We start from the raw sequence: 23,951 nt of genomic DNA, 5'->3' as shown, positions 1-23,951 counted from the left end.
GCTTAGTGTAAATGACATCTTATATAAATTTGAGTAGGCCTATGAGGGAAAAGCTGTTATAGCTATCGCGCATTAATTATGTGAATGCCAAACTCTGGGCAAATACATAAAAATCAAGCGAGTCATAAAAAAAAAACGATGGGAGTGTGGATCAAAGAAAGACAGAAATAGTCCTGAGCTCCTCCTTTCCTGAGGAGGGCAGTAAGACGCCTAGTAGCGTGTAAACTGCCATCATTTACAAGAGGAAGAAGAAGAGCTCCTCGTCCTCCAAACAGATTTGGAGGAGCAAGGTTATGACTATGGGATACAAAAAGAGCTCAAAGACAGTTAAGTTTGGTACCGAAACGACTAACGTTAGTTAAGTTTAGGAAAAGGATCGTGGTTAGTGTTAAAAACTCCCGAGGAACGAAATGCTGTTTTGGACTATTATGACTCCTGTAGTAATGTGTAGCCTATGCATTTTACTGCTGTTTCATGTTACAGTGCTAATGTTAACTAGCATACATATTATAGTTTAACATGGATTTATGACTGGTGTATTCATTTGTATGTTGCATTTTACTGTACTGTAGATGTGCTCATTTTAACTAATGTATATACTGTATCAGTTTAATCTAACGTTACAGCATTTAATCATGTTTCTAGATCATCATATGTTTGTAGTGCCGCTGAAGTAGGCCTACTGCAAAGGACTCGCATGTTTTCACAGGAATTGTTATAACATTTTTCATGAATATTGTCAATTGCAAGTATTATTAGGCTTAAGAAGTGGGAGAAATGTTCAGCCCATAAAAGAAACTTAAGATCACCAGACCACTATTTCACCTGTCTACATGAATTGACACATGTAACTTTTGTTCAGGCTACTGTACTGTGTATACTTTTAACATCAGAAACTTGTACACATACATCATTTTGTTAAAATGTGGTTCTGTGGTTAGAAAGATATGATTCATTCAGACGGCTTGACCCAATGTGTTCTCTCACTAACTAGCTGTTAACCTGCTGTGGTGTTGAGTGACATCCAGATCCAGTGGCGGACTAACAGCTGGAACACACCACACGCGTAAAGTGTGTGTGTGTGTGTGTGTGTGTGTGTGTGTGTGTGTGTGTGTGTGTGTGTGACTCTCTCACTCTCTCTGTCCGTCCCTCGGTCTCTGTCTCGCTGTGAGAAGTCAAGACCAGCCGAACTCGTCTATTTCTTGGCCGAGACGCTAGCGTATCAAGCCAGGTAATTACATACAGGAAGAACACAGTGCAGCCGGATTCTTTACAAAAATAAAACACATTTCAAAATAAAACACCTAGGTTCATGGTGATTTTGGCTGTCTTGACTGCTCACAGCGAGACACGCGATCAGGCACACGGAGAGAGAGACCGACGGACGGACAGACAGAGAGAGTGACGCACACACACAGCCACATATAAGCTACAATTACCACAGTTTTCCCCTCTCAGCCTGTCTCTTTCTATCGGAGAGAGAGAGAGAGCCGAGAGGAGAAAGATCGCTTTGTGACCGGCGCACAAAGCAGGTGTGAATGGCCAGGCTTATCACAGCGTATCTACGCTACGCGCCCGGTGTGTTCCAGCTGTGAAGGGCAAAAAAATAAAAAAGGGCACCAGCTGCATTCAGTGGGGCACCAGCCCAAAGAAAGTTTTGTAGCATACCACTGCTGGTAAGTGTTTAACCAGGCAAGTATTACTTAAGACAAACATACTCAATAGTTCATCCACAGTGGAAGCAGTTTCTATCAGAGCATTATTTTTTAATTTTAGTTATGTATTGGTCACACTTTACACTAACATTAACTTAAAGGGGTTCAACCATGCGATGTCTATTGCATTTTGTGTTTGTAAATTCCTCAAATAGTTTCTAGCCACCCGTATAAAAAAGTATTTTCTGTCATATTTCTCCAGTGAAGTGGGCTGAAATAATAGTGAAAGAGTTTGGCCATCCGACACGATCAGTGGCAGGGTGGCTGATCAGTAAGTTGCTCACAGTGTGCAACCGCGTTCTTGAGGAGAATACGGTTCAGCTGTGTGGGATCCGACCTGAGGACACAGTGCTGGAGCTGGGTCACGGCCCGGGTCATGGTCTGCAATCAGCAGCCAAACTGCTCACAGAGCCCACAGGCCGCCTTATAGGTGTGGATTACTCGGCATACATGCATCAGGTGAAGTATAAATACTGACAGAGTAGAATAAAGTATTTAAATCAAGTTTGTTTATCACATGCATGTCTTGATGTCTTAAACTAATTCTAACCAAATCCTTCCTTAACCAGCCACATATGAACCGAAGCCTCTGTAAGGAACACTAATAAGAAAAGATAGGAGAAACCATTGGCAAACAGGCAAACAAAAGCTGAGAAGACTTTAGCGTCTGGGACAACATTGTGTTTGAAACAGGGACATTACTTTTGGAATAGTAATAATATTAATTTAAAAGTAATAGTAATATTTCTCTTTTTTCTCTTAAAGATGGCAAGTGATCGAATGAAGGATTTTGTGGCCAGTGGGAAAGTGACCCTATACCACTGTGATGTAGAAGCAATGCCTCTAGCAGACAGCATTGTGGATAAAGTCTTTCATTGTAACTGCTACTACTTCTGGTCTGACCTCGAGAAGGGAGCCACAGAGATACACCGGGTAATGAAACCAGGTAGGACATGACCTTGTAGCAGTAAGACTTTATTTTCCAGGCACATTTGTTATCCAGAATAAAACCTGTCTCAACTGGTTTTGTGATTTACTACCTTGCTCCTAGGTGTGACTCTCTGAGCAATCATTGTCTTTTAGCAATGCTTCTCTGCACAAATGTCATTAATTCTTTTCACTCTTGAACTCACCCAGGAGGCTTGATGGTGACCACTCTGAGGCTGTCAAACTGGCCCCAGGAGCCCTACATGACAGCTCTGAGAGACTCTGGCTTTACTGATGTCAGAATGGAAGACAAACAGCACAAAAACATTACTTTTCAGGCTATATATGCCACTGCCTCAAAATGAGATTGAATTCAAACTGCAAGTAAGAGATTGTGCGTATTCTAGCCCATATTTATTATCCGGTTTTACATTGATTTTTAATTGTTCTTAATGGTACTTTTGAAAATTGGTTCTCCCCTCTATGGCAGATTTGAAATGCCTGAATGAAAACAAGTCAAACACAGATATACAATTAAATACAATACAGATTATTTGTTTTTGTTTAATAACTGAATTGATGGGGAGGAATGAACACCAGAACCTCCAGTCGGTTTACAAACAGTCTCTTAGGCAAGCTCAGAGGATAGTGACTGACCCATCACATAGAATATGAGCTCTTGCCCTCCGGCAGACACTGTAAACCTCAACCATTTTAAAAATGAATGTGTTCCTACCTCTGTTAAACATTTAAACAATGCTGCTTGAGGCCATAGAGATTCAGTTTCATGGTGTTTTACTGGGGGGTGAAGGAAATACTGTATGTTACATTCAACATGTTTTTACCTCTGGGATGTGTGCAATACTTCATGTGCAGTTTATTGCTGTGACTCCTACAATTGGTGCTGGATTGTTTTTTGTTTTAATTTTATTTATAACTGTCAGCGCATTATTCATGTGTACAGCTGGGGGTCCAAAACAAATTTCCCTAAGGGGACGATAAAGTATATCGTATTGAGGGAATCTTGACCTGATTGTAAATGCTTAGGCGTTTCCCACCTGGATGTCATCAGACAATTCACCTTTGGCTGAATAGACCCTTTGTCTTGAAAACAAAGGCATGCAAAACACTGAATGAAAGAAACCACCCTGATCAGAGGGGGAGGACCAAGCCAAGGTATAAAGAGAGAGAGAGAGAGTACCTGTCCAACGGGGTGCATATTACAAACCAACATTTGCATTGTGTACCATGCTCTGAGCATTAAAAGTGTGACAATACCGTAAGAGATGTTTGTCTTGTTCCTCATTGTCAGAGTGGGCTAACAAAATTGCCACAGCAAATTTTACGTATTTCTGTGAGATCAGGTTGCACTAGTTTGCATGAGGAGGTTCAAGCATGGGTCCAAGGGAAGTTTTTCTTTTTTAACAATTTTCTGTTAGCCGACCAGCTAGAGGGAAAGTAGGCTACTATTCACTGTACATTTAGTTACATTTGTAGCATTGTGCTGCAGGAGGCTGGTCAAACGGGCACTAGAGGGAGCTTCTCAGCAATCTAAGTGTTGACGGCTAAGCTAATTAGTGTTAGCTAGCGTTATCTTACAGTTTTCCCAGTGCTGTCAATTTCTGCCTGACAAGCTGCTGGCTCATCGAGATATCTGCCTCCAAAGGTCTAAGTCCATACATCCACTATCAGTGAAGTCAAAACTAAGATAAGATAGGACTTAAGTATTTTAATTGGTAAGCAGATGATAATGAGAAAGTTAAAAGCTGTAGAAGGCCCAGGAATGAATCTCAGAACTAGGCAAGGTGGCGGCTTTTGAGATAATCTCCTAACCTTTCTGAGCATTAGGTGGAATAATTTCCTTAAGTGCTGGGCTCATAAAAAATACATGATGTGTGCTTATATTAATATTTGTTTGATATATGATATATACAGGCATGTTTTTTTTACAAGCATATCCAACAGGCCAGGTGTTACAGTTTCATGCTCAAACTTTATTTTAAGACAACACTATAGTACTCTCTATCTTTATCTAACGCCAAGCGATTCAACGGTAGGTGGCGATCATGGTCCGGTTAGCTGCAAATCACCGATTAAACCGAAGAAGAAGTTGAACGCGGGCGGTGTTGATGACGTAGGGCGAGGGAAATCCAAAACAGAGCTCCGGTGTCTGGTCCTCTCGGGCGGTGTTGTGAGGTAAACACGTGAAGTTGAGCTGTAAAAGCGGTTGTGAAGTGAACCACAATTGTTAAAGCGTGAGAAAAGTAAGTGATTTAATGTCGAGTAAACAATATTTTATTGTGACTACCGTGTGGTTATTGGACTTTAAAAGACATCGCCTGCTAAGATGTTTCCGTAGTGACATGATTGAACTCCTAACGTTAGAGCTAACTTAGCTAGCTGACGTTCATTAACTGGAAGTCACATTGGATAAAAGCGTCAGCTAAATGACATGACATGATATGTAATGTAATGTAACTTTATAAAGCGAGTGGATATTTTATGTCTGGTCAAAACGAATAGGCCTACATGAATACATGAGGTACCAATATCACCAATTCGTTTGTGTTGCATTAATCAAGACTCGTTCCCGTTCACTCCATTCTCCGCTCTGCAGAATGCAGAAGGCTTCCCGTTTGAAGCGTGAACTTCAGATGCTGAGCACGGAGCCACCTCCCGGAATAACATGCTGGCAGATCGAGGAACGGATAGACGACCTGCGGGCACGTACGTATTCTCAGCATAATACTGTGTTTGTTCTCAGGAATATACCATGTGTGACAAAGTAACTATCTGGTTTATCTATCTGATCAACCATCTTTCCCTTCCTCTGGTTTACAGAGATAGTGGGTGGAACAGGGACCCCATATGAAGGTGGACTCTTCCTTTTGGAGATCAAGGTCCCAGAGAGGTGCATTATCTCAACGTTTTAACATTGATATGTTCTCTGTCCCATTTCGACGTCATAAACACCTAACTGCAGTCAAGTATGACTGACCTGCTGTTTTCTTCTCGTAGGTACCCATTTGAGCCTCCCAAAATGCGATTCTTGACCCCCATCTACCACCCAAATATTGACAATTCAGGGCGTATCTGCCATGATGCCCTCAAACTCCCGCCAAAGGTTGAAACGTATTGCTATTAAAAGTTGTTTATGATTCACATGCATTATCTGGTTTTGTTTGTCTGCTGTCAAACTTATTATTATTTTGTATTATTCAGGGTGCCTGGAAGCCATCCCTAAACATCTCTACAGTCCTCACCTCCATTCAGCTGCTCATGGCTGAGCCCAATCCAGATGACCCACTCATGGCCGATATAGTGAGTCTCACACAATCTTGCATTCGCAGATATCATACTATCTGCTAGAGTAGCATGGCTCTGACACACATTAACGATGTGGTGGTTTTATATTCTAATACAAATATATGTGACAATAGAGCTTTTGCTAAAACCTTTTTTTTTTAGAATGGCTGAGAACTTAATAACACTATGGTTCAAATACTCTTTCCAGTATGCATTTTTACGTTTTGCTAAATGCCAGAATAACTTTAGATATCAGTCTGAAACACCTTTTACGTCTTGTCACAAAAATGCAGCCTCTTGCGGTCTTAAAATTGCAGTAGAGAGCATCTGAATTGTGATACTGTGTGTATCTCCGCCGTATACACATGTAAAGAGACGTTTACATTTTTTGAACGCAGTCATCAGAGTTCAAATACAGCAAACAGCTGTTCACGGAGAAGGCCAGGAAGTGGACACAAGAACACGCTGTTCAGAAGAACACGGTAAGTCTCTCTGGTCTATGGGTAAAGCAGTTGTAACATATTTACTGTTGTTCATGAATGCAACAGTTTTCATTTTTAACTTTTTTTTTAATGTTATTATGTACTGACCTCAGGTAGGCTCTATTATTCTTAGTGGGTGACATGATTATTGTCACTTGCTCCACAGCGCTGTAATGTCGGTCATTGTACTAGCTCTGTGTAGTGATATATTTTGCCCACAAGGTGGTGCTGTGGTCCCTTGATAGAATGTTTTCTACTAATTTAATATTCACTTGCAACAAAGTGATGCATACTGTTTTATTATTAAAATGTGACCCCCAGATTTCATAATTCTCAGTTTAGGGATGTGTAGGAGTATTTATGGGCAATACTGTCATTATCTAAAATAGTTTGTATCTGTCTTTGTTCAGGGAGTCGTGGAGGCCAACAAAGAAAATACTCCAGATCAGAAATCTTCATCTCGCAAAAGAGAGGCTTTCGGTGCACAGCAGGAGGCAGAGGAACCAGCAAAGAAAACCTGTGTGTAGTTTCTATGTTGCCTGTTAGAGCCACAGGTCTCTCTTCTACAGACCCACTATGCCTTATACAAGGGAATTTACATTTTTAATTTAGTGCTTATACCTACTTCCTTTTTTCTATGTATGCATTCCTCATCCGAATCCAGAACTGCCCACATATTTATATGTATAATTCTTATGTTTCTGTTGTGATATTAAAGTTTATTTTAAACACTAATTGATCAAACAAATTTTATGTATTGCATACAATACCTTGACTTGATGTGGAGGTGTGTTTCACAGTAGTAGCAGAAGCACAGTGGTTGATGGTGTATACAGTATGAAGATAATAATTTTATTCAAACATATGCTTACCAGTTGTATACAAAGTATGTACATCCTAAATAGCAAGTTTATTTTACAAACTAAGGATTTATTTTTTAATATAAAATTATATATTTGCTGTTTATCATATAAAAAGGGAGACCGACATCATAAGGCTGTAGTGAGTCAATACCATGCTAGTTCAGAGGTAGTTACATTGTACATATCGCTAGCCTACTTTAATGTCTGTAGAAAGATAGCTACATCCCATTAAGTCTGTATAACTGCTTGCTGATGTTTGGGCAGATTTGCATATTTGAGACAAAATCATGTAAACTATTTGAAATGTGTGCGATCTGTTACCTGTTGCATTTTGTTGCTACATAAAAAACATTCTCATAACAGCTATTAAACACTTGCAAAGAAATATATCTGAATAACATTTCTGTGAATGAAAAATGTTAGCTTACTCTGGTAAAAATATCCCGGTGTGTCTGATAATGACTCCTTTTCTTTGAAACAGACCTTTAGCAATAGGATTGAACTTACATTAAAAAAAAACAACATTACAAAAACAAATAAGATAACTCCACTTAAAATATAACCAAACAATCTGTAACCTCTAAGCTGCATGTCTCATGATCACATTTCAGTATAAACATTTACACTTAAAGTTCTACTGGTTCTAAATCAATTCCCCCTGGGTAAACCATGGATTTGTCTGGTGCTTAGACTTTCCATGTAGTTAACAGCTTTTATTGGAGCTTTTATTTTTGTCATGCGAGTTCATGACTGAAGCAGTCCACTGGGTAGTGTCTGAAGTAGTCCTTTATTTTAACAGACATGTATTGTGGTGTTTCCTTTAATAGTCTTAACTGTGAATGGAACTTTTAGTTGCACTCTTCATTTTCAGAGGCACCTTGTTGTGTTCTCATAGACTTCTCTAGAGTACTGTCTCTGTGTGGACTTATTCTGAGGTGCTTGAGGATTGAAAACCCAGAGCTGGTCTTGCTGCTGCTGTTCGATGGTGGTCCTTTAAGTGTCCATAGTGTCCCAGCTATTCAGACAGCTAACTTGGAGGCTCATGGATGAGAGTTCAGAGAGGGATTCATGGTAGAGTGATACAGAGGGCAAGTGTTATAAATCACATCTTGATCCAAACTCTTCAGACATTCATCGTCATTCAGGCTCCCGCCTCCTGTCACTCTGTCTCTATCTTTGGCTGTGGGAGTGGGTATCTGGCAAGGGATGAGAGGAACAGAGGAAGTAGAGGAGCAGTGGGAAAATCTGATTGGTTCCAGTCGGGGTTGGAGAGAGGACCCCCCACTGTAAAGGCCGTCAGCATCAGCGAGTGACACCTGTGTTGACGAATCGGAGCAGGAGCTCTTCTCTGTTTCCACAGAAACCAGCGAGTCCAGGGTGTGATCCCGGCGTAGCTGTGGTCGTGCTTTGGGGTGAGGCCAGAAGAAAAACTGGGAGTGCTCTCGTGTGAAGAGGAGGAAGAGGAGGGGGTTGAGGCAGGCAGGCAGGGGCTGGAGAAGCAGGAGAACTGATTTTAACACCTCGTCGCCCAGAGAGAGGAGACCCAGGAGGGAGCAGAGGGAGAGAAAAGCTACTGGTACATAGAGGAGGCCATTTGTGAATATTAGCCAGGCAACGTGTTTGATCATAGCGCAGTCCCACAGGCCCTCACACTCTCCCCTAAGTAACTCCCAGTATAGGCGGATGTATGAGCCTGTGACTATAAGCAAGCACAGGGTGTTCATCATAATGAGCGCCAAGGGAAAGCCCAGGGAGGATGGTAGTCGAGAGGATGGGGGTGGCAGGGGCGAGGGAAGGCAGAAAGGTGAGGACCCGTACTCTCCAACTCCTACCAGTGGAAGAGAAGCAAGAGTGAGGGAGAGAGTGAGGCAGAAAAGCGCACATGTGCGCACACTCCCAAGGGATGGGGACTTCCCATAGGCACGGGCACATGTCACACTCACGCCACACTGCACAGCTGCCAGAGTCAGCAGCAATACACTTGCCTCAGATGCAAACACCCAGACCCATCCCGTCGCTTGACAACCAGGACCCCCCTCCCAGCGGGCACCATGATGACCAAACTCTCCCAGGGTTAGAGCATCCACAAGGGCTAGGGTGCATGTACACACACCCGTCAGCAGGTTGGAAGCACCCATGCAGGCCACAGTGAAGCGGAGAGGTGACAGGTAGCCGGGTGAGCCGAAGAGGGAGAGGAGCAGGAGGGAGTTCCCCAGAAGAGACACCAAGGAGATGAACCACAAGCCCAAACGAACCAGCCAGCTGCCCAACAGAGAGTCACAGGGACGGAAAGGACCTGCAAACACACAAATCATCAGCTGTAGCTGTAGAACTGTAAACAGTGAATTCATGCCTCAGTTTCCTTACACTGTAGTTATGACAAACAATCTGAAAGCCAGCTTGATCCTCATCACTGAAAGTGTAATTCATGTTACCTGGAGTGGGTGTGCATTGGACACTGGTCTGTAGTTTGGATTCCTCTATTTCCAGTTGGAACTCCTCCAGGTCAGGGTCATCTGAAATAAAGCAATGCCAGGGTTAGCTAAGGTTTTATGACAGCTTAGGCTGCATGTGTAAGTGTACACAGTATATGCATGTTGGATTGTGTGTGACACTGGTGTGATAAAGAAGGTGATTTAACATTCTTTTACACTAAAAAAAGTAGAACATAATTGGCACTTGCATTGGATTTGATCATCAAGACTGTTTATCTAACAATTAAAGGTGAATCAATTTTAATCAGTGATATGTTATGGTTCAGTCATCTTTTGTTATTGTATCTTTTGGTACACCCAGCAATTGTTTATTTTCGGCTTTAATGGCGTAGGTTTAATGGTTTTAATTTCAACTTAATTTTGGTTTATTGGTGTTTAAATTTTATGATTGCCACAGGAATGTGTGGAAGGGTCAACACTCAAGTGAAGTGTGCATCAGCTGCCAGGTAGCTGTGGTTTCAGCGAGGCTCTGACATGTTTCAAGTGGGCTTGTGTCAATAATTCGTCAATGAGCAAAGACATATGGCGCTCAGATTTCTGTCTATTACTTTACCCCACCCTGCCCCGGGTGTGTACCATGTGTGTTTTATACTGCATATATGCTCGCACAGATATCGTAATGGTGTAATTTCTTACAGTGTGTGTCAGCATGGATAGGGTACATGGCTACAGTCCTTTTGTGTAGGTCCTCGTCAGTGTTGCTCTGCTCTGTGTCCCACTGGCCTACTGGCTTGTAGCTATCACAGCAACCATACACACAGCACTGGTAGGCATAAGGCATCTCTATTACCCTGTAACAAACAGATGGAACAGTATTGACAATAGATCAGCAAAAACAATGCCACAACAGATGGTTTAACAAGTTATGTTAATTTTAATGTGAGCCTGAGCATTACCAGCTTAGCTTTTACATACAATATTGGATATTTACATAACGTCTCAAAGCTCTGCAAGGGCTTATGAATCTGCTCCTGCGTACATGTGAAAAATCTAGCTATAAGCAACGCATAGGTGAAACTCAGTTTTCTAATCTTGCTGTAGATGGTTGTATACAGAAATGTAATGTACATGCTTTTGAAATGGCCTTCTGCCAGGAGTTCTGTTTTGATGTGCTACAGTAACTGACATTGGCACATGATCACTTGCCATCTCCTATGTCTTTGAAAATCACTCTCCATTTCAATTGCACCTTTTCAGGCCTTCAGGGATCTTTGTAACAAGATTTAACTTGCTGCTGACAAATGCTTCCTCATTGTTGAAGTTCAGTTCAGGAATGGCTTGCAGGGATACAGTGTAATTAGCTTTTTGTCAGCCTTGGCTGCTTTTGGTAAATTAAAGGTGTTAATAGAAAATTGTGAGAGGAAGGATAATTGAAGAGATGGTAAGTGATGCATTGTCCCTTACAGCCACAGGTTACCCATCTGGTAAATTATCATCTTAAAGGGATAGTTCAGATATTTTGCAGTGGGGTTGTATGAGGTACTTATGTTCAGTGTGTTACCTACAGTAGATGGCACATCCCAAGTTTGGAGAAACAGACCGGAGTACTGACATGGAAGCAAAACAATGTCCTGCTGTGCACTGGGCAGCAGCATAATGTATTTTAGCCATCTAAAATAAAAGGCCCACCCAAACAAATAAATATTGGTTTATGTGTACGCTATATTTAGAATATTTTCACCGCTTTACCTTGCTGTCAGACAGCCCTTTCCAACGGGGAACTGAAGCAGTTACGTCCATGCTCTCTTTAAAGCCACCAGACTCCTTTTGAAAAAAAACAATAATAATTTACGGGGAGTTGCTGCCTCATTCGGTTACTTCCCCATTGGAAAGAGCTATCTGATGGGAAGGTAAAGTGGTGAAAATATTCTAAATATAGTGTACACTTAAACTGATATCTTTTTTTTAAGTGGTTAAAATACGTATTGCTGCTGCCCCGTCAACAGCAGTACATTGCTTAGCTTCCATGTCAGTACTGCTGCCTGCTTCTCTAAACTGGGAGCATGCTGACCGTCATCTCCTGTAGGTAAAAATTTGACTTTGAATAAGTACCTCATACAACCCCACTTCAAAAAAATCTGAACTGTCTATGTAAGTTTTGGATCAAAAAACACAAAGTAAACATTAACTAAGAAAAAATAAAAGGATGCATAATGGTGTGTTTGTGTTACCTCATACGGGGGAAGTAATCAGGACTGAAGGCCTCATACAATTCTGTGTTTCCCCTCAGCTTGAGATGAGTGAGACCCCCCAAACCGGCAAAAGGTAGTGAGCTGAGACGGTTCTCAGTCAAATCCCTGAGATAGAAAGAAATTGAGAACGAACAGAAGAGTATGGGTGTCAGATCAGACTAAGTCAGTGTAAAATGTGTTTTCATTTCACATATTGCCGAGGGTCGTTCTTGGTAACAAAAAGACCTTGTCTCTCAGATATATTTAAAACGGTTCAGACAAGGCTCTATCAGATTCCCTCCAGATAACACTTCCTGTCAGATGCAGTGTATCTGCTTGTTTAGCTACGCATACTTCAACCAGTCTTCACACAATGAAGCAGTTTGTATTGGCATGACCTGAGATGAATCTCCTGGCCACACAGAGGTTTTTCAAAGAATAAATGCATATCAGTGTTCTCTGTAGACTCAGCCAAAGACAACACTTTTTCTGTGGCACACACAGTCAAGTGTGGAGTGTTTGTATAAGGCGAAGTCTCTGACATATAGCTTAACTTTACTCAAAGATACACAAATTCAGCGTGTCTTCTTTTTTTTGTGATACATTTTTTATTGATAGTATACAGGTGGAAATTCAATGATAGTACAGGCTTTAAGACATCACAAAACCTTATACATCACAGAAACAGAACAAACATCCCCACCCTCCCCCAAACCATGGCGACCCCATTAAATTTGGCGTGCTTTCTAGGGGAGAAGAGTAACACTGCAGAAGGACCAGATAAAAGGGAGAAGAGTCTAAGTGATAGTAATGTATCTGTGTTTACTCACAGTTTGCTCAAAGAGTGAAGCGAGGCAAAGGCATCCAGGTGGATCCACTCAATCATATTCCAGCTCAGATCCCTGACAGAAAAATGAATGAAAGTGAAGTGAAATGGACTAAAATGACAGAGAACATTGAATGTTGTAACTTGATCACCACTAGATGTCAGTAATAGGTCATAAGTCTACATAGTTTGAGCTTGACCCATGTTTTGCAACCTTATATTCTTATGACATGTCTGTTTGTGACATCTCATCATACTATGGTTGATTTACCCTGCACAGATAGTTTCATTTCGATATGTTTTAGAGGTAGACTAGTATTTTCTTCTCTCCTATCCTGTTAATCATCTGATGAAACCTCAGGTATACCTTGTGTCCCCTTGGTGGAGTCCTGACCCCAAGGTTGGGAACCACTGATCTAGATGATAAATGTGTGACATGTGGGAGAAAATGAACAGTTACAACAAAGGTTGACTTACAGTGCTCTTAGAGAGGTGAGCTGCTGGAAGGTGCTTGACTCTATCCTTCTGATTTGGTTATGTTGTAGCCCTCTGTTGAGAAGAATGCATACAGAACAATGTAAAAAGTGCTGGGAAACAGATTTCAAACTTTCATTTTGATGCATATGTGTGCGCAAACTCACATCTCTTGCAGTGCAGAGCAGCGGTAAAAGCTGGGCAGATCCTCAATCTGGTTGTAGGACAGCTCCCTACAACAATACAGAAAGCACAAGCACACACACAAGGCACACATAAACACAGTGACCAGCTGTGGATTTATAGCGTGGGAAATTATGGGGGTGACAGGATTATTTCAGGGAACAGTCGGCTCTGTGAGCAAGGCAATATAGCAGGACAATAATTTCCTTGGGGGGGGGGATGATTGTATTTCATAGCACAGTGATTGTATAAATGATTGCTTGGGGGCACAACTCTCCACAGTTGTGTTTTGTGTATCAGTTTTTGTACCTCTTACTCTCCCCCCATGTGTGTACTCACAGCACTCTGAGGCGAGGCAGCTGCTCACATAGATCCAGAGGGAGGGCTGAGAGACCGGCCCGAGTCAGGGTCCTGTAGAGAAAAGGAGAATCCTCTGATCATTGTTGAAGTGCAGGCAGGCGAAAGGATCCCCCACTCCTGTGAGTCTAACTTGGTCAGACAGGGAGCTGTTTAGGTTCGCCAAAACTATTACTGGCTGGCATAACTAGCTTACCCCTCCCTATCACTTGTGTGCTGTTCTGTCCCTTTCTCTCCTAGAATCCTAAAACACACACATTATTTATTTATTCTATTTTTCTCCTGCTTATCCGTATCGCTCTCCACTTAATTTCTCTGATGTATGTCAAGGAAAACATCTCTGTCATCATCAACCTCAGTGTCTTTTCACATTCTTTGCTGTTGTATGTGGTGATATAATTCCATGCGTGTGTGTAGTGGTGTGTGTGCGTGTGTGTGTGGGGGGGGTAAAAGAGAACTCACAAAATTTCCAGGCTGGTGGTTCCTTTCAGATCGGGAAACTCTTGAATCTGGGTTGCCCCGTTAAGGGAACTGCAGCATCAGGGAGAAAAGTGTCAGAAAACACTCTCTCTCTCTCTCTCTCTCTCTCTCTCTCTCTCTCTCTCATACCATACTCTCTCTCTCACTAACACACACAGTGTTGGGGAGTAACGGAATACATGTACTGGCGTTACGTATTCAGAATACAAATTATGAGTAACTGTATTCCGTTACAGTTACAATTTAAATAGTTGGTATTTAGAATACAGTTACATTGTTGAAATCAATGGATTACATGACGATACTTCTCTGTTTCACGAGTTTATTCACTCTCTAAATAAATTAAGGCAATTCCATGCATTTTCCCAGAAGCCACAATATGAAAACGAAAAAATTAGCTATTTGCGTGATTGGTCACAATGGAGTCGGAACCGGCACAACAGAGTCAGGGCAGGAATGTGTTTCTATCTTGGAAATTCAAACAGTATTTCACATTAAAGAAAGAGAAGGGAGAACGAAATATAACTGTGCAGTGCAACCTCGGCTTGCCAGCAACCAACTTCCTTTCAGCGTCCAAATTACTCCACCTCCAACCTGAAGAAGCATCTTAAAGTAAGTTTTTTTTAATTAGCCAGGGGTAGTTTTCTGCTGTAGTTTTACTGGTCACCTTGCTATTTTATAGTTTTATCAGGTAGCTACCTGCTTAGTGACGTGCGACTTTACATTCTCCTATGTGCTGATTTACTAGCCCCAGAGCAGTTGAAAGACTGACTAGCCTAAGGTGACCAGATTTCTGACACAAAATCCGGGAATCCGGGATCAGCTCAGAAGCGTAAATACCTCCAAAAAAGGTAATGTTTTTATCTTTAAAACTTTAAAACTTAAAACGGGGACACTGCCCCAGGGGCGTCACAAGACCTAGAACTGCACTGGGGTACAAGCCCCCCTTGGGGGGGTCCATGGGCATGCTCCCCTGTAAGAACATTTTGTCTATTTTAACGTTTAAATGCATCAATCTGGTGCACTTTGAAGAGAAATTCAGAGGTAAGACTTGATTATTCTTATCTATGGATGGAAATACTGTATTTGTGCTGTAGCCTGAACTATTTTGCACTTCAGAATTTTAACCATGCACACACCGGTTGAATAGTTTTTTCTTCATATTTTTGCATTAATGTCACTAGGAAGCATAACAGTATAAATATATATTCATATTTATAAGTGGGATAATATATAAGTAAGTGGGATTGTCTGGAATCTGGCAATATAATAACCATTATGGTGGAATACACTGGCTAAGCAATTTACAAAAATGTCTGTGCTGACATAAATAGTTTACATGAGAATGCATTATAATTTTGGCCCAAAGTTGGAGACCTTCTAGAAATTTTGTTGCAATTTCAAAACCAGATTACCCGGAACCACTTGTTGTACCAATGCATGTGTGGAGTAAAGAGTTTGTGAAATATTTCACAGAGAGTAATGGTGTGCAGAGATTTATGCAGAATGCAAATATGATAACATTTCATGTAAGTTCAATGTTAATTTTCTGCATTTGTTACAGCAACTGGCGCTAATATCATTGGAAAGCTTAGATTCTGGTTGAGGTGGTTTTGCCAGACTCACGCCTTTGGCTGAGTCTCTATCTGTCAGAGGGAGAGCAGGTGTGCGGTTGTGAAGAAGTTGGTAATTTCATGGCGCAGATTAACACTTTTGCATGCACTATATCCGTGTCACATTCTTATAGGGGCTGAGCCCCCCTAAAGGTCTGATCCTAGAATCGCCCCTGCTGCTACTTCATATTGTACTCCACTACACCTCAGAGGGAAATGTTGTAATGTTTACTGCACTGCATTTATCTGACAGCTTTTGCTTTATTGCTTCACGCTGGGCTTGTTTCTGCAACAGCTCATTGAGTATCGGAATAAGGTAAAACTATTGAGGAAATATTTTCCTTTGACATTGGTCCAGTATTAAACGAGATCGCTGCAGTCGGCAACGGCAAAACAAGCTACAATGTAAGTTAATAGGACGTCAATTGTCCAGCTTGTATTTACGTTCATAAAAGTGCTCGTTTTGAAAACCGGGGACATTTCCGGGGACAGCTCCAGCCGGGGACAGGTCACCGAAACTGGGGACGTCTGGTCACCCTAGACCAGCCCCGTTTGACATGCTAGCTAACGTTAGCTAAAATTAGCTTGTGGTAGCTTAGACTGTGGTTAGATTTGTGTAGTATGTAAATACAACAATCTATCTGCTTGTTTAGGTACACATTCAGCCAGTTGGAACAGAAGAACACAACAGAATAGGCCTGTTTAGTAAGCAGGATTTGATGGGCGCATTCCTACACTTATAAAATGCAATTCAATGTGGAAGTAATCCAAATATTCAGAATACGTTACTCAGATTGAGTAATGTAACAGAATACGTTACAAATTAAATTTTTTGCCATGTATTCTGTAACGGAATACGTTTTGAAAGTATCCTTCCCAACACTGCACACACACGCACACACACACACACACACACACACACACACACACACACAGACCTTGTCTAACAGCTCATTTTAGCCATCATACTTTTCCTCCAACATCAACACAAGCTGTTTTGGCTCTCTCACAAGACATCATAAGTCACACCATTCAACATGTTCTTACAACACACTCTCTCTTACCACATCAGCACAGAGCACAGCAATAGGCTAACACAACATCAGTCAGTAGGCCATTACACATGTCCACTCAACTCTCACTGCTAGGGACAGAGGATGATTTAAACAGTGTTTGGGCTAACTCACTGGAATGGTTCCTACTGACCGCATACTCACAGTGTGTGCAACTTAGGTAAGAACTGGAAAGCGGATTTTCCCACAAACTGGATGGGGTTTTCATAGAAATGACTGCAAGAAAGAAATTGAAAATTGATATGGACATATTCAGATTAATTTCTTTAGAGGAATGACTTGCACTGTACATGAGGTTGACATGAAATGGCAATTATGTGTTTATCTAACAGTATGTGCACATTAAAGATGCAGTAGGTAAGACTTATAAAACTAACTTTCTTTCATATTTGCTGAAACTGACCCTATGTTCCAGTAGAACTACATGAAGCATGTAATAAAAAATAAAAAAATCCAGCTCCTCTGGCACCACCTACAGCCTGTAGTGTGATTTGCAAAAATCCACCGCTCCCTGTTCAGATACACCAGTCAGGGCCAGGGGTGGTGTCTAACTGCGTGTCAATCACTGCTCATGCACACGCATTTATTCTCCATTGTGGGGGGAGGGGCTTAGGAGACCGTTTTGGCTTTTAGCAGAAAGGGGGGAGGGGCTTCGAAGACCATTTTGGCCTTTAGCAGAAAGGGGGGAGGGACTGAGAAGTTGTCGATGTTCAAATTTTTTGCTAAGTCCTGGATCTTCACAATCCTACCTACAGCACCTTTAAGCATTAAGCTCACATGGTTTGGAGCTGAGGGTTTCCCACGAAGGCCCTCTCAGGGATGGCTTTGATATTGTTGTTATGGAAGCCCCTGCAAATATAAAAACATACTGTTAGTCAAACAGTTTATCAATGTTTCTGATTTTGTGTGTGTATTTGTGCGTGTTTGGGCAAGTCATATGTCCTCATGTGCAACTGCCATTGCACAGCTGAAAAACATTTTTGGATAAATGAGATGTAAACACGCACACATATGCTGTATCTGTGTCACATATGCACGCCGTGGAACATCTGCTGAAGCTGAGAGAAGACATGGTTTGTGTGTGTGTACGTGCAGGCGAGTGGGTGCGTGGGTGTGTAGCCAGCACCTGCTTAGGGCGAGAGAGATTGTATCCGAGTGCCACATTAAAATCACTTAACGGGATTACTTGGGATAACGCAACCACGATAGTCATGTCAGGCAGGTGTGTGTGTGTGTGTGTGTGTGTGTATATGTGTGTACTCACAGTTCCTGAAGCTTATTTAGTGTCCTGATGGCCACAGGGAACTCCTGCAAATCATTGTAGTTTAAATCCCTGAGAGAGACAGTAAGATAATCAGTCATGATTACATAATTTATTGAAAAAGGCCAAGGCATGATGGAGGTTTTATTTCTCTGCAATCATAGTTCAACCATATATGATATTCTGTATTTCCGTGTGTGAGAACGCGTGCCTGATTGCATATGTATGCACAGCCATTTCATCTCCGCTCTGAGAGGCTGACAGCTGTAGAGTGTGAAGTTTGAATTTGACCTTTGACCTTTGCTGCTCTGACCTGATTATTTAGGTCTGCGTCTGATTAATTTCCAAGGAAACGCTGGATCAAAACAACCAATGATACAGTATAGTTGACACAGCTCCTACGCAGGTGGCAAAATGAGTTTTACTGTAATTCTTGTCTGTGTATGAGAATGAACTGTAGATGTGCTTGTATACTAAGGCATGGATACCCGACCCGAGCCCGACAGGGTCCCGACGGTACCCGACGGGCCAGGCCGGGTTCGAACAGATATTTAGAAATTATGGTCGGGTTCGGATCATGCTCGGTCAAATCAGCGCGATAAGGCATTTGTTGTAAAATGGTGCTGCGGCTCCTTTAAGAAAGCTCAGTGCGTGTGGAAAGTGGGCAGAAGAGAGAAAGAGAAAGAGGAAGCAGACGTGTAGATGCGACCGGAGCAGAGTTGGTGGAATAAGTTTAAGTTTTGAACACAGTGTGTGCGGTGTCCGAGATAAACCCTAGACTGAAAGCCAAGTTCATTCATTTGCTCACCAGAGATGGGATTTTAACCCTAACGTTATATAACGTCGGCCCTGGAGGTAACGAGTCTCCCCTGGTTTTCTGATCACGGTCATAAACGAAGCAATCAGGAAAGGTTAACACATTGAACATTTTAAATTAAACAGCTTATTAACGTTCCCCCGTGTGTGCTGATGCGCTCATCTGTTGACATTTCCGAATGCCTTCCTATAGTTGCTTAATAAAAGCTTTCCACACAAACAAACGTACATGTGTCATTAGTATGTGGAAAAAAACCGAGATTTTAACTGTGTCGGGCTCGGACAGAAAAATTCAGCCCGATCAGACATCTATTGTGTACATGGGAAAAGTGTGTAGCATGCATGTTTGTGCATACATAGTATGTCCTTTGCCACAGACATGCCTGGGTATGCGTGCTGTCTTTGAATATTCTTAGCTGTCCAGGTCAAAGGATATCTAAAAGTACTCAGTCATAGCCAACTGGATTTGTTTTTATTCTTTTCAAGTAGACAGCAAAAATGCCTTTGATGAAGTACTTCTAGATAATATGTGTGTTTTTCTCCAAGCATCATTGGATGTTGTGAAATGTTTGTCTGTCTGTTTCTGCTCGTTCTTGTTTGCATACACAGTTATGTTTTCCAGCAGTCCCCTGGATGGCTCCTCATAGTAATGATTTTTTAATACACGCTAGGGGTTGGGGAGGGATGTAGTGATGCAGATGGTCTCTCATATTTCTCATAAGCGAGGCCGCTGTGAGAGATTAACCCCTCATACCAGCGCAATCCTTACGTCAATGACACCTGTCATCTTACCCGCTGAATCATCTGTCTCTCCTCGCCGCTGACGGCCCAAACACTTTAACACACACTATTCTGGTCCAGAGAGAGGTCCATTCTTTTTTTTCTCATTCTCTAGTTTCCCTTCATCCTCTTAAGCATGGCACCCCTGACTTAAACCCTGTTCCCTCACATTTCCCAGCATGGATAATGGCTTTTAAGTTGAGTGTTAAGCGGGTCATACGCTTATGAGTGCACAGCAGAAGTACTTGCTTATCTGCATACACACACACACACACGTATGTGCCCACACACATGCTCATAAAAAGAAACGCACGATTTTTTTACACTTCAACAGGTTGTTAAGCAGCATGCCAGTAACTGTGTTTTCATCAGACCACCATGAATTTTGCAGGAGACATAGTTGCACTGTCTCACTTTCTTTCTCCACCTCTTTCATGAGGCTGTCAGTTTCCTGCGGTTTCCACAGTGGTGTGTGGTTAGGATCCAGTTATTGAAGCTACGGCACGTACGCTCAACAACTCTCCTGTAGCCACGCTGAGCCATATTTGACCTCAGCGCTGCTTAGCAATTATTTTTACAAAACACAGAAGAATCTGTTGATGTTACTTCAAGGCAATCAAAGAGGAACTTTTCATTTTCACTTTCCTGTTTGATCTGTTCATTTGGTTGTGGTTTTGAACAACGTTCAAGCACCTGCTGAAATTACCAGGACATTAATCATTATGACTTTGTGAATTAGCACTACACTTATTCCTCCTGCAGTATTCTTTGGCACACTTGGTATATAAGATTTATAAGAACACATTCATTTCAGATTTTCCAACACCAAACAGAAAACAAAACATGAGTAAATTGGTGGCTCTTGGTTATATTACCTTTTTGAAGTTATATTTCATTAAGTTCTTCATATATCTTAGTTATTCTAAGACAATGTAATTGTGGTAAAGACAACCATACAGAAGGAATGTTGATACTTGCTGATACTTTGTCATCACAGTGTTTGGGGAAACAGAGGAGCTACTTATTTGGGCCTATTAAATGAAATCACTTGTGTGCGTGTGCAAGATAGTAAAAATGTCTTGCGTTTAAAAGTGTGTGTGTGTGTGTGTGTGTGTGTGAGAGAGAGAGATGGCAGGGACCTTGTGGTTGCCCTACACAAGGTCCATTTGTTTGACACAGCTTGACTTTAATATATTGAGGAAGAAAGACCGTCCGAAGTTTGCTTGCGTGTGTGTGTGTGTGTGTGTGTGCGCCTGCCTGCTGCGTGCATGTTTGTGCAATACTCACAGTGTCTCCAGACTGTGTAAACCTTCAAAACATCTCGCGCCCATGCTCTGGATTTGGTTGTTATGGAGGTGCCTGGAAAAAGGCCACGAATATTTTTCAACAAATCAGAAATTACTGTCTCAAAAACATTTCCATACTGCAATCAACACCGCCCTGTTCTAAGTCTACGGAACAAATAATTTTTTCTTGTAAGTTGAGAAACCCAGACTCAGGAGAGTTTTAAGTAAACAAATCCAGATGTCACTTACAATACGACAAGGGCGGAGAGGTTGGTGAATGCATAATCTGGGATGTGTGTGATCTGGTTGAGGGCCAGCGTCATGGCCTGCAGGGAGGGCAGAGAGTCCAGGGCCGTCACTGGGATCTCTGTTAGGGAGTTGTCGTCCAACCACAGGTGTCTCAGGGAGCGTACCCCTCTGAAGGCCCCAGCCGGAACCTCAGACAACAGGTTAGCGTCAAGACGCCTGCAGGGTAAGAGGAACTGAGCTTAGCAAGATAATCACCAAGTCTAAGTACAGTATGTTTGCTTATGTGCATGTGTATTCGTGCTTGTGCGTGCATTAGTGGTTGTTTATCGTGGCAGTGAAACACTTTGGCTTACAGGAAGGTTATTATGAGAATTACACATCTTTTATTCTCCTTTCATCTTTGCTGCAGCGTCTTAAAAGCTCTTCGTTATGATTTATTCCCATGCTAATTAAGCCATATCTAGCTTTACCAGCACAGACATGTATGAAATGTAAGATGAGAAAAATGCAGATACAAACGTGTAGGACGGGCTTGTTTTATTCTACCTCAATTTATTTATGTTGTGTAAAGCCAACTTTCCTCAATGCCTGGAAAAGTGGAAAGACGGAAGGAGGGATGAACAGTTATAGACGCATCTTCAGCTGTTCCTACCTCCTCCACTCTTTCCATTGGAGTCCCACTGTCACCATCAGTCATTGGTGTTTCCACCACTCATACACAAACACAACATCAGACACACACAAATGCTCTAACACATCTCTTTCATCTCTTCAACCAAACAAACCTTTGTCTCCTCTTTCCCTTGGTGTCCTCAACCCACAGGCAACGAGTGTGGACTATGACACCCCCCCACACACGTAAATGCATACATGCATACACACTGTCCATAGTGATGAATGATCTCCTCAGGGCCGAGTTGACAAGCTGAAACCACTTCCTCTCGCTATTCTTTCTTTTGGCCCTTCACAATCTCCTTTTCCTCCTCCCTCCAGCCGCTCTCACACTCACATTTTGTTTCTTACATCTTCACTGATGCATTCCCAGCCGCTTCGAACCCCTTTGCGTCTCACTCCTTAACTCTTGTTCGTCTTTCAAACATCCTCCCTTATCAATCTTCCACTGTGGTTCTTTGATTCTGGCGCAAGAGCTCCTTCTCAGCTTCCTCACCCGTTGGAGGCTTCATTAAACAAACAGCATCATCAAAGTGAAATCTGAACTTGAACTCTGAACTCTGGGCTTTTCTCCCCAGGGAAATGTTCCATCAGAAGAGGCAACTGTATACACTGGCAGATGCTCACACACAGGCACACAGAGAAACACCCTCCAGCATACATGTAAATACACATGAACATGTGCACGCGCACACACAAACAGCTTCAAGAAATGTTCATCTTGTCTACATCCTGAGCGTGTGCTCATTTTCTTCGGTGCTAAACATCGCCCGTGTGCATCCTGTGCACTCCAACTGTGGACATTGTTTGTCCCTGACCCAAATCGCAGGATGAAAGCTACGGAAGACCCTTCAACTTTCTGGTCTGTTCTCCAGGGCAAAATAATAATTGCTCCTCTGGGTGGACCTGCCAGGTCTCCAGAAGGTCCAGACAGAACCAGGAATGTTCCACAGAAGCCAATAAAGCAGCAACTATTTCCTGTCCATCACATCAAAGTCTGAGGTACGATTACTGGAGAGAGAAATAGAGACAGAAGGAGAAAATTCTCTTAAATGATCCAGGAGATCTGTGGACCTGCCTCCTCTGGTTTAATTCCCCAGATGGCCAACATTTTACACAACGAGGAACTTGAAGGAGCATATTTCACTACCATCAAATCTATAAAAACAGGGTTACATTGATTAATGTGGCTTGTGGAACTAATCAGTGGTGATTACACTGCTTAACCTGTGGGTTGGGACTCAAAACACTGTATGTCTCCTTCTGAGACTATTGGAAACAATTGTATTTGACCAGATACAGAGCTACTTTTCTGTTAACAATTTGACAAGCAAGTATCAGCACGCTTATAGGGTAGGTCACTCAACATGCACTGCACTTACACAAATGACGGATGATTGGTTAAAGGAAATTGATCAGAGGAATATTGTGGTTGCTGTGCTGTTAGACTTCAGTGCTGCCTTTGATGTTATTGATCACAAATTGTTATTGGAAAAGCTTGTATGTTATGGTTTTGCACCATCTGCTTTATCATGGATAGAAAATGATGTATCCTACAGAACACAAAGAGTTTTCTTTAATGGAAGCTTTTCTGACACAAAACATTTAGAGTGTGGAATTTTACAAGGAAGTTCACTCAGCCCTTTATTATTTTCAATTTTTATTAACAATCTTCCACTTGCTTTTAAAAAAAGCTTATGTGTCCATGTATGCAGATGATACAACAATATGCACTATTAATGAAATAACTGCAACACTCAACAAAGAGTTGCAGATAGCATTAGAATGGGTTATTAACAATAGACTATTTCTAAACATGTCAAAGACTAAAAGCATTGTATTTGGTACAAAACATACCTTAAGCTCTAGGCCTCGGTTGAATTTGATGTTGAATAATGTAGCTGTTGAACAAGTAGAGGAAA

The 23,951-nt window shown here is 41.9% G+C and overlaps 3 protein-coding genes across 3 annotated transcripts in view; 2 read left to right on the top strand and 1 right to left on the bottom strand.

Moving 5' to 3' along the window:
* The first annotated feature begins 168 nt into the window (after positions 1-168).
* LOC144520958 (putative methyltransferase YdaC) lies at positions 169-3,942 on the top strand. The gene is made up of 4 exons (XM_078255093.1): positions 169-326; positions 1,918-2,174; positions 2,481-2,661; positions 2,853-3,942. Coding segments are annotated over exons 1-4 (594 nt in total). The 5' UTR covers positions 169-325; the 3' UTR covers positions 3,008-3,942.
* Positions 3,943-4,767: 825 nt separating this feature from the next.
* Positions 4,768-7,165, top strand: ube2t (ubiquitin-conjugating enzyme E2T (putative)). The gene is made up of 7 exons (XM_078255090.1): positions 4,768-4,906; positions 5,260-5,369; positions 5,484-5,553; positions 5,661-5,766; positions 5,865-5,963; positions 6,347-6,430; positions 6,841-7,165. Exons 2-7 carry the CDS (start codon positions 5,261-5,263, stop codon positions 6,955-6,957), a joined length of 585 nt encoding a protein of 194 aa, XP_078111216.1. The 5' UTR covers positions 4,768-4,906; position 5,260; the 3' UTR covers positions 6,958-7,165.
* An 85-nt stretch (positions 7,166-7,250) lies between these two features.
* Positions 7,251-23,951, bottom strand: part of lgr6 (leucine-rich repeat containing G protein-coupled receptor 6) — a 44,459-nt gene continuing 27,758 nt past the window's right edge. The window contains exons 5-18 of the mRNA XM_078255088.1: positions 21,358-21,573; positions 21,110-21,181; positions 18,230-18,298; positions 17,743-17,814; positions 17,110-17,181; positions 14,262-14,330; positions 13,782-13,853; positions 13,427-13,492; positions 13,263-13,334; positions 12,790-12,861; positions 11,960-12,085; positions 10,425-10,579; positions 9,729-9,809; positions 7,251-9,589 (exon numbers count right to left, since the gene is read on the bottom strand). Of these exons, the coding sequence (XP_078111214.1) occupies positions 8,334-9,589; positions 9,729-9,809; positions 10,425-10,579; positions 11,960-12,085; positions 12,790-12,861; positions 13,263-13,334; positions 13,427-13,492; positions 13,782-13,853; positions 14,262-14,330; positions 17,110-17,181; positions 17,743-17,814; positions 18,230-18,298; positions 21,110-21,181; positions 21,358-21,573 (2,470 nt within the window). The 3' untranslated portion in view covers positions 7,251-8,333. The remainder of the gene's footprint in view (positions 9,590-9,728; positions 9,810-10,424; positions 10,580-11,959; positions 12,086-12,789; positions 12,862-13,262; positions 13,335-13,426; positions 13,493-13,781; positions 13,854-14,261; positions 14,331-17,109; positions 17,182-17,742; positions 17,815-18,229; positions 18,299-21,109; positions 21,182-21,357; positions 21,574-23,951) is intronic.

Source organism: Sander vitreus, chromosome 7 (assembly GCF_031162955.1).
Source record: "Sander vitreus isolate 19-12246 chromosome 7, sanVit1, whole genome shotgun sequence".
NCBI classification, from domain to species: domain Eukaryota; kingdom Metazoa; phylum Chordata; class Actinopteri; order Perciformes; family Percidae; genus Sander; species Sander vitreus.
This window is presented reverse-complemented; position numbering and strand designations above follow the sequence as displayed.